Source organism: Cherax quadricarinatus, chromosome 79 (genome assembly GCF_038502225.1).
Source record: "Cherax quadricarinatus isolate ZL_2023a chromosome 79, ASM3850222v1, whole genome shotgun sequence".
Taxonomy (NCBI): Eukaryota; Metazoa; Arthropoda; class Malacostraca; order Decapoda; family Parastacidae; genus Cherax; species Cherax quadricarinatus.
In genome coordinates this window covers 6,373,422-6,383,421 of record NC_091370.1, presented here as the reverse complement: position 1 = coordinate 6,383,421, position 10,000 = coordinate 6,373,422, and the positions used below count along the sequence as shown (strand labels likewise).

At 46.2% G+C, this 10,000-nt stretch overlaps 1 protein-coding gene across 1 annotated transcript in view; it reads left to right on the top strand.

Moving 5' to 3' along the window:
• LOC128702769 (G-protein coupled receptor GRL101) overlaps positions 1–10,000 on the top strand; it is a 208,386-nt gene that overhangs the window by 173,506 nt on the left and 24,880 nt on the right. The window contains exon 20 of the mRNA XM_070101807.1: positions 4,468–4,539. Coding sequence (XP_069957908.1) covers positions 4,468–4,539 — 72 coding nt within the window. The remainder of the gene's footprint in view (positions 1–4,467; positions 4,540–10,000) is intronic.

Below are 10,000 nucleotides of genomic sequence, written 5' to 3'. Positions count from 1 at the left end.
TGTCAGATAAGTGGAAAATGGCAAATGTGATACCTATTTTCAAAACAGGTGACAGGTCCTTAGCTTCGAACTATAGACCAATAAGCCTAACCTCCATAGTGGGAAAATTTATGGAATCAATAATTGCCGAGGCAGTTCGTAGCCACCTTGAAAAGCATAAATTAATCAACGAATCTCAGCATGGTTTTACAAAGGGGCGTTCCTGCCTTACGAATTTATTAACTTTTTTCACTAAGGTATTTGAGAAGGTAGATCATGGTAATGAATATGATAGTGTATATGGACTTCAGTAAGGCTTTTGACAGGGTCCCACATCAGAGACTATTGAGGAAAATTAAAGCACATGGAATAGGAGGAGAAATTTTTTCCTGGATAGAGGCATGGTTGACAAATAGGCAGCAGAGAGTTTGCATAAATGGGGAGAAATCAGAGTGGGGAAGCGTCACGAGCGGTGTTCCACAGGGGTCAGTGTTGGGCCACCTGCTGTTCACAATCTACATAAACGACATAGATGAGGGCATAAAGAGCGACATCGGCAAGTTTGCCGATGACACCAAAATAGGCCGTCGAATTCATTCTGACGAGGACATTCGAGCACTCCAGGAAGATTTGAATAGACTGATGCAGTGGTCGGAGAAGTGGCAGATGCAGTTTAATATAGACAAATGCAAAGTTCTAAATGTTGGACAGGACAATAACCATGCCACATATAAACTAAATAATGTAGATCTTAATATTACGGATTGCGAAAAAGATTTAGGAGTTCTGGTTAGCAGTAACCTGAAACCAAGACAACAGTGCATAAGTGTTCGCAATAAAGCTAATAGAATCCTTGGCTTCATATCAAGAAGCATAAATAATAGGAGTCCTCAGGTTGTTCTTCAACTCTATACATCCTTGGTTAGGCCTCATTTAGATTATGCTGCACAGTTTTGGTCACCGTATTACAGAATGGATATAAATTCTCTGGAAAATGTACAAAGGAGGATGACAAAGTTGATCCCATGTATCAGAAACCTTCCCTATGAGGATAGACTAAGGGCCCTGAAACTGCACTCTCTAGAAAGACGTAGAATTAGGGGGGATATGATTGAGGTGTATAAATGGAAGACAGGAATAAATAAAGGGGATGTAAATAGTGTGCTGAAAATATCTAGTCTAGACAGGACTCGCAGCAATGGTTTCAAGTTGGAAAAAATCAGATTCAGGAAGGATATAGGAAAGTACTGGTTTGGCAATAGAGTTGTGGATGAGTGGAACAAACTCCCAAGTACCGTTATAGAGGCCAGAACGTTGTGTAGCTTTAAAAATAGGTTGGATAAATACATGAGTAGATGTGGGTGGGTGTGAGTTAGACCTGATAGCTTGTGCTACCAGGTCGGTTGCCGTGTTCCTCCCTTAAGTCAATGTGACCTGACCTGACTAGGTTGGGTGCATTGGCTTAAGCCGGTAGGAGACTTGGACCTGCCTCGCATGGGCCAGTAGGCCTTCTGCAGTGTTCCTTCGTTCTTATGTTCTTATGTTCTTACATCATCATCATCCCGGTCATTCTGATTCCTGACCAACCCAGGCTGAAGAAATACTTCCTGATATCCCTTTGGCTCATATGGCGTCAACTTCTAAATGTGCCTTCGAGTGCCCGTTTCCAGCCTCTTGAAGTCTATATCTGTAAACCCCAGCTGAGGCCAGTAGCGGACCTACATTTTTGGGGCCCTGAAGCTTGAACTTTTATGGGGGCCCCTTTACAACCTCTTCTCATACAGTAGACTCAGTATTTTTAAGCAATGTGGACTAAAGTTGCTTCTAGGACCCATCCAAGAATAGGGGTCCTGAAGCTTAAGCTTTGAGTTTCATAGTAGATCCGTCCTTGGCTATAGCTCCCACTCCTGCTCTAAGATAAATGAACCCCATCCTATGCATACACGTCATTTCTACCATAGAAGTGGTCCCACTTGTTTCTGAATGGTACTATAATGTCGCTAGTGTGTTGGTCCAGCCAGCAATTAATACCGTTTTCTCTAGAGAACTTTTTCAACTTCTCTGAGCTGCCAACAATAGTGGTGGAGAAATTCGCTTTGCAGGATCTTCATAAAAATGTTAACTTCGTCTCAATAAAAGCGTCTTCTGCGAAGTGTTCTTTTTTCCAAGTGCTCTGATTATTTTGTGTGTTGTGTGTTCCCTGGTTCGTCACTAATGTCGCCAGGTTCAGTCCTCTTAATTCCGGGATAAGTCACTATGCAAACTTCTGCAGTTTTCAGTTTCTTGACATGCTCTATCACGAGTGGGTTTTGTGCTTCTTTCATTTTCTTGACGTGTTCTGTCATGAGTGGGATAATACTTCGTATTCTAAGATGGATCTGAAATTTACCATATTTGAGTTAGGAATGCATTTTTTTTTATTTTGAGGGTTTAGCACTTCCCCATGATTATAATAATGTTTTATTTTGAAAACACATTTGCTGCAGAGGATTGTGTGTGTGAGATAGACACAGACACAGAGACTGACGATAAGTCCAGTACTATGCTCATTATTAGGTCCTGATTAAGACAGGTAACCTCTGTTTTTCTTTCTCCTTCCAAAACTTTCATAACCTTCAATTTGCTAGGCAGGTGAATTCCGGTAGCTTCTTCTCTGACCGATCCCATAGTTTGTCCAGATTCATGTGTAGTATTTCGTTGTCCTAATCGTTTTATATTTCCGTCGGCAGTTTCAAATGATCCTTGAAGAGATGCACCTGAATGTATCCTCCAGCAAGTCATTCACTTATACCAGAAACTGAACCAGTCCTGTGCCAATCCTTGTGGAACTGCACATTTTTACAATGGCGCATGCATGAACATTCTTTCGTTTAACGTATTATTTGATCCAGCGTAGCACTTTGTTATTCCTGCCTGCTCTTCAAGTTTGTCATTTGTGTGGTACATTGTCAAATGCCCTGTCAGGCTAAGATTATATAGGTTACCCATTCCTCTCTCTCCTGAACTACCTATGTTTCTTTGTTATAGAACTTCAGTAGTTGTAAAACAGGATTTATTTGATCTAAACCAGCGATATTTATTGTTTATGAAAGCAGTTTTGTCCAAGTGTTCTTCTGATTATCTTCTCCATTATCTTACATTGTATGTGTGCCAATAATATATGTCTGCACTTTAATTCTACCTGGATGTTTTCCATGAAATACATTCTCTGTCTCCTGTCTCTCTGGTAATTGCCCGATTTTCATCGACTAGTAAATTTTAGAGGTTCATACAGGTTCTTCTCCATTATAACCCATAGCGATGCTTGTGTGTGTGTGTGTGTGTGTGTGGGGAAGGGGATCGTACTCGCCTAGTGACGGGTACACGCAAGTGGCGCCAGTTATTATATGTTCGTTCCTTGTCTCATGGGCCTTATCAAACCTACTCCTAAAACTCTTTGTATAAATCATTTAGAAAACCGACAGGTTGATGACTGAGAACACGTGTGTAACAATGAGGTATCTTTGTCAGACATAGCAACATCTTGGGATATTCCCGTATTTTCACCTATGAATCTTATCTTCCAGCAGAGACTCGTTTCGTAGGTCGTGTCTTGTGTATACCATAAGTAATTCCGGACCCAGTATGGATTTACAAATTTAAAGAACCAGTCATTATACTCGTCCATTCCAGTGTTTCTTCGGCAACTGTTACTGTCTTGCAACCCTTTGGTATCCCTTGATTCATTTATTTTGCCGTTATCCCTGTGTCTTTATAATTCGTTGATTAATCTCTCGTGGTGTACAGTACCAGTTCCTTTATACACTCCAGGGATATGGAGTCTACCTGTCCCACTCTTCTCTGCTTCATCTCTGTTACTCTGTCGCAGAGTTTCAAGTTTCTGAGCCAAGATTAACGTCCAGTAAACGTATAGCAGCTGTAAGATAATGATGTCATGCTTCTCCGTGTTCCACTATTATTTTTCTTCTTGACCTCAGATAATATGTAAGAGTTCTTTGTTGCCTGTTTATTCTTTTCCTTAAATAATGAGACGACTTTCGACTTGTTTTGCAGCTTCTGAGAGGTCATATTGACTGTTATTAAGTCATATAAGTGTGCCTGCATCTTCTCCCGGGATCCAAGGAGACACTTTGTCAGCTTCTCATGCTTTCAGTATGTTCAGTTCCTGCTCTCTGACTCTTAGTTGAATATTATTTTCAAAACCTTTTTAAGTTTTTCATAAATCTCCTTAATGTTCCTCGTTAGTTTTTCCTCCTCCATAAATATTACCACTTGGTCCTATATTGTCATCTTCACTATTATGACTGTAGCAATGTTGCGACAGTTCTTCGTTTTTCATTTATATTATCATTCCACCTCTGTTCTCACTTATGTATATTAGTTTCTAGCTTTCCTGATTGCCTCTGTTTTCTTAACTCCTCTGCTTCCTGTATATTTTCCATGATTCTGTGTAGGAGGTGCACTCACCTCTCGTTTCTTATTCTTCAGAGACCTCAGAGGTAATCCAGTGGATGCTATGGCCGCCCGACTCTTCACTGGCCTCACTAACCTTCACCACCTGTAAGTGAGAGCTACAGCCTAACTTCTGACAGCTGAGTAAAACACACAGCAAGGCAGTCTGTTACTGAACAAAGTTTCGTTCAGGAATGAAGCTCTAGTGTGAGACGTCGTTCAAGAAAGACTTAGCTAAATGTTTTCTTTACCTGATTATATGTCCCATAGCTCGATTGCTAGCGAACCCAGCTCACACACGCTGAAGTCCGTGGATCGATCTCCGGTACAGTTGGAAACATTAGGAAGTTTCCTTAAGACACCTGCTGTCAATGTTCACCTAGCATTAAAATAGGTACCTGGGTGTTAGTTGACTGGTGTCGGTCGCATCCTGGGGACATAACTGACCTAATTTGCCCGAAATCTTCTGTATACCAAGGGGCTTTCTATATAGTTAGGCCTGTATACCTTGCAATTGTACAAATAGATTATTATTATTATTTATTATTATTAATATTAATGTGTGTACAAGAAAACACACGTACACAACACATTCGTACACTCGTGTACATGCACTCGCACAGGAAAAATGCAAGAAATAAAGCTCACAGATAATAGGGACTTAAGCAAAGGATCCTAGAAAATTAATGTTATGTTAAGAGGATAAGTAGAGAAGTAATTTTAGAACTACACAAGAGCCAGCAGTGAACCACAGCTACCCTGCTGCTCCACAACACAGGAGCCAGCAGTGAACCACAGCTACCCTGCTGGTCCACAACACAGGAGCCAGCAGTGAACCACAGCTACCCTGCTGGTCCACAACACAGGAGCCAGCAGTGAACCACAGCTACCCTGCTGGTCCACAACACAGGAGCCAGCATTGAACCACAGCTACCCTGCTGGTCCACAACACAGGAGCCAGCATTGAACCTCAGCTACCCTGCTGCTCCACAACACAGGAGCCAGCATTGAACCACAGCTACCCTGCTGCTCCACAACACAGGAGCCAGCATTGAACCTCAGCTGCCCTGCTGCTCCACAACACAGGAGCCAGCATTGAACCTCAGCTACCCTGCTGCTCCACAACACAGGAGCCAGCATTGAACCACAGCTACCCTGCTGCTCCACAACACAGGAGCCAGCATTGAACCACAGCTACCCTGCTGCTCCACAACACAGGAGCCAGCATTGAACCACAGCTACCCTGCTGCTCCACAACACAGGAGCCAGCATTGAACCACAGCTACCCTGCTGCTCCACAACACAGGAGCCAGCAGTGAACCACAGCTACCCTGCTGCTCCACAACACAGGAGCCAGCAGTGAACCACAGCTGCCCTGCTGCTCCACAACACAAGAGCCAGCAGTGAGCCACAGCTGCCCTGCTGCTCCACAACACAAGAGCCAGCAGTGAACCACAGCTACCCTGCTGCTCCACAACACAGGGGCCAGCAGTGAACCACAGCTACCCTGCTGCTCCACAACACAGGAGCCAGCAGTGAGCCACAGCTACCCTGCTGCTCCACAACACAGGAGCCAGCAGTGAACCACAGCTACCCTGCTGCTCCACAACACAGGAGCCAGCAGTGAACCACAGCTACCCTGCTGCTCCACAACACAGGAGCCAGCAGTGAACCACAGCTACCCTGCTGCTCCACAACACAGGAGCCAGCAGTGAGCCACAGCTACCCTGCTGCTCCACAACACAGGAGCCAGCAGTGAACCACAGCTACCCTGCTGCTCCACAACACAGGAGCCAGCAGTGAACCACAACTACCCTGCTGCTCCACAACACAGGAGCCAGCAGTGAGCCACAGCTACCCTGCTGCTCCACAACACAGGAGCCAGCAGTGAACCACAGCTACCCTGCTGCTCCACAACACAGGAGCCAGCAGTGAACCACAGCTACCCTGCTGCTCCACAACACAGGAGCCAGCAGTGAGCCACAGCTACCCTGCTGCTCCACAACACAGGAGCCAGCAGTGAACCACAGCTACCCTGCTGCTCCACAACACAGGAGCCAGCAGTGAGCCACAGCTACCCTGCTGCTCCACAACACAGGAGCCAGCAGTGAACCACAGCTACCCTGCTGCTCCACAACACAGGAGCCAGCAGTGAGCCACAGCTACCCTGCTGCTCCACAACACAGGAGCCAGCAGTGAGCCACAGCTACCCTGCTGCTCCACAACACAGGAGCCAGCAGTGAGCCACAGCTACCCTGCTGCTCCACAACACAGGAGCCAGCAGTGAGCCACAGCTACCCTGCTGGTCCACAACACAGGAGCCAGCAGTGAGCCACAGCTACCCTGCTGCTCCACAACACAGGAGCCAGCAGTGAGCCACAGCTACCCTGCTGCTCCACAACACAGGAGCCAGCAGTGAGCCACAGCTACCCTGCTGGTCCACAACACAGGAGCCAGCAGTGAACCACAGCTACCCTGCTGCTCCACAACACAGGAGCCAGCAGTGAACCACAGCTACCCTGCTGCTCCACAACACAGGAGCCAGCAGTGAACCACAGCTACCCTGCTGCTCCACAACACAGGAGCCAGCAGTGAGCCACAGCTGCCCTGCTGCTCCACAACACAGGAGCCAGCAGTGAGCCACAGCTACCCTGCTGCTCCACAACACAGGAGCCAGCAGTGAGCCACAGCTACCCTGCTGCTCCACAACACAGGAGCCAGCAGTGAACCACAGCTGCCCTGCTGCTCCACAACACAGGAGCCAGCAGTGAGCCACAGCTGCCCTGCTGCTCCACAACACAGGAGCCAGCAGTGAGCCACAGCTGCCCTGCTGCTCCACAACACAGGAGCCAGCAGTGAGCCACAGCTGCCCTGCTGCTCCACAACACAGGAGCCAGCAGTGAGCCACAGCTGCCCTGCTGCTCCACAACACAGGAGCCAGCAGTGAGCCACAGCTGCCCTGCTGCTCCACAACACAGGAGCCAGCAGTGAGCCACAGCTGCCCTGCTGATCCACAACACAGGAGCCAGCAGTGAGCCACAGCTGCCCTGCTGCTCCACAACACAGGAGCCAGCAGTGAGCCACAGCTACCCTGCTGCTCCACAACACAGGAGCCAGCAGTGAACCACAGGTGCCCTGCTGCTCCACAACACAGGAGCCAGCAGTGAACCACAGCTACCCTGCTGCTCCACAACACAGGAGCCAGCAGTGAACCACAGGTGCCCTGCTGCTCCACAACACAGGAGCCAGCAGTGAACCACAGCTACCCTGCTGCTCCACAACACAGGAGCCAGCAGTGAACCACAGGTGCCCTGCTGCTCCACAACACAGGAGCCAGCAGTGAACCACAGCTACCCTGCTGCTCCACAACACAGGAGCCAGCAGTGAACCACAGGTGCCCTGCTGCTCCACAACACAGGAGCCAGCAGTGAACCACAGCTACCCTGCTGCTCCACAACACAGGAGCCAGCAGTGAACCACAGGTGCCCTGCTGCTCCACAACACAGGAGCCAGCAGTGAACCACAGCTACCCTGCTGCTCCACAACACAGGAGCCAGCAGTGAACCACAGCTTCCCTGCTGCTCCACAACACAGGAGCCAGCAGTGAACCACAGCTACCCTGCTGCTCCACAAAACCAAAAATACAGAATTAGGGAATTAGAGAGAAACTAATTGTTGTATAATCAGGAAAATAAAGGGAATGTTTGGGGTCAGTTTATTACGAAGATAAAAGGTCTGAACTAAATACCCTCCTTGCTGTTTCATATATCCTCCTTGCTGTTTCATATATCCTCCTTGCTGTTTCATATATCCTCCTTGCTGTTTCAGATATCCTCCTTGCTGTTTCAGATATCCTCCTTGCTGTTTCATATATCCTCCTTGCTGTTTCATATATCCTCCTTGCTGTTTGATATATCCTCCTTGCTGTTTCAGATATCCTCCTTGCTGTTTCAGATATCCTCCTTGCTGTTTCAGATATCCTCCTTGCTGTTTCAGATATCCTCCTTGCTGTTTCAGATATCCTCCTTGCTGTTTCAGATATCCTCCTTGCTGTTTCAGATATCCTCCTTGCTGTTTCAGATATCCTCCTTGCTGTTTCAGATATCCTCCTTGCTGTTTCAGATATCCTCCTTGCTGTTTCAGATATCCTCCTTGCTGTTTCAGATATCCTCCTTGCTGTTTCAGATATCCTCCTTGCCGTTTCAGATATCCTCCTTGCTGTTTCAGATATCCTCCTTGCTGTTTCAGATATCCTCCTTGCTGTTTTATATATCCTCGTTGCTGTTTCAGATATCCTCCTTGCTGTTTTATATATCCTCGTTGCTGTTTCAGATATCCTCCTTACTGTTTTATATATCCTCGTTGCTGTTTTATATCTCGTTGCTGTTTCAGATATCCTCCTTGCTGTTTCAGACAGATATCCTCTTGCTGTTTCAGATATTTCCTTGCTGCCCCAGACATCCCCTTGCTTCCTCGGATATCTCAGCACTGCCTGGGATATCTCAGCACTGCCTGGGATATCTCAGCACTGCCTCGGATATCCCAGCACTGCCTCGGATATCCCAGCACTGCCTCGGATATCCCAGCACTGCCTGGGATATCCCAGCACTGCCTGGGATATCCCAGCACTGCCTGGGATATCCCAGCACTGCCTCGGAGATCCCAGCACTGCCTCGGATATCCCAGCACTGCCTCGGATATCCCAGCACTGCCTCGGATATACCAACACTGCCTATATACTGCCTTCCTGAATTGGCTTAATTAACACTTCACTGAATTTACTCTCGTCTCCCGTAGGTCGAGGTTACAAACACACTGAACCTGCCTTCAGTAAATGGACGGAAGAACGAGCCTCTACCACTAGGGTTTAGCGCATCATGATTTTATATATATATATATATATATATATATATATATATATATATATATATATATATATATATATATATATATATATATATATATATATATATATAATTTTGATAATGTCACAAATTCTTCACCAATGATCTTCAGCAATTTTTTTGAGTTGCGTTATTTTGGTTACGTCTAGATTTTCTTCTGTCAGCACAGTTGACTATAAGATAAAGTTGATAAAATTCTGAGGCACGAGCGCCATCTTGGAACCCACCGAGAGACGTAGAATGAGAGAAGACATCATTGAACTATATAAGTGGATATGTGTTTAAATTATTTAGGAAATTGACAGGTTGGTATATGACACTTTTGCAACATTTGGGAATTTTTACTCTGGAAACGTTTTGTCACGCAGTACCTTCTTCAGTCCAATGCACAGAACGGTGGAAGATGAGGAGTTTGAGGTCATCAGTCCCTCAGTCTAGAATCACTGTGTTCAGTCCATCAGTCTTGACAAATTAGGTGGTAGACCACTAGTTGATGGAGGTCGTGTCTATAGGTTACACAAGTATGGGGAATATGTTAGATATAAGGACACAAGTGCAACTAATGTGACATTTTATTGTGGCAACGTTTCGCTCTCCAGGAGCTTTGTCACCGTTACAAGGACACGCACAGGTGTATATATAGGTACAGAGTGTGGTGCAAAACA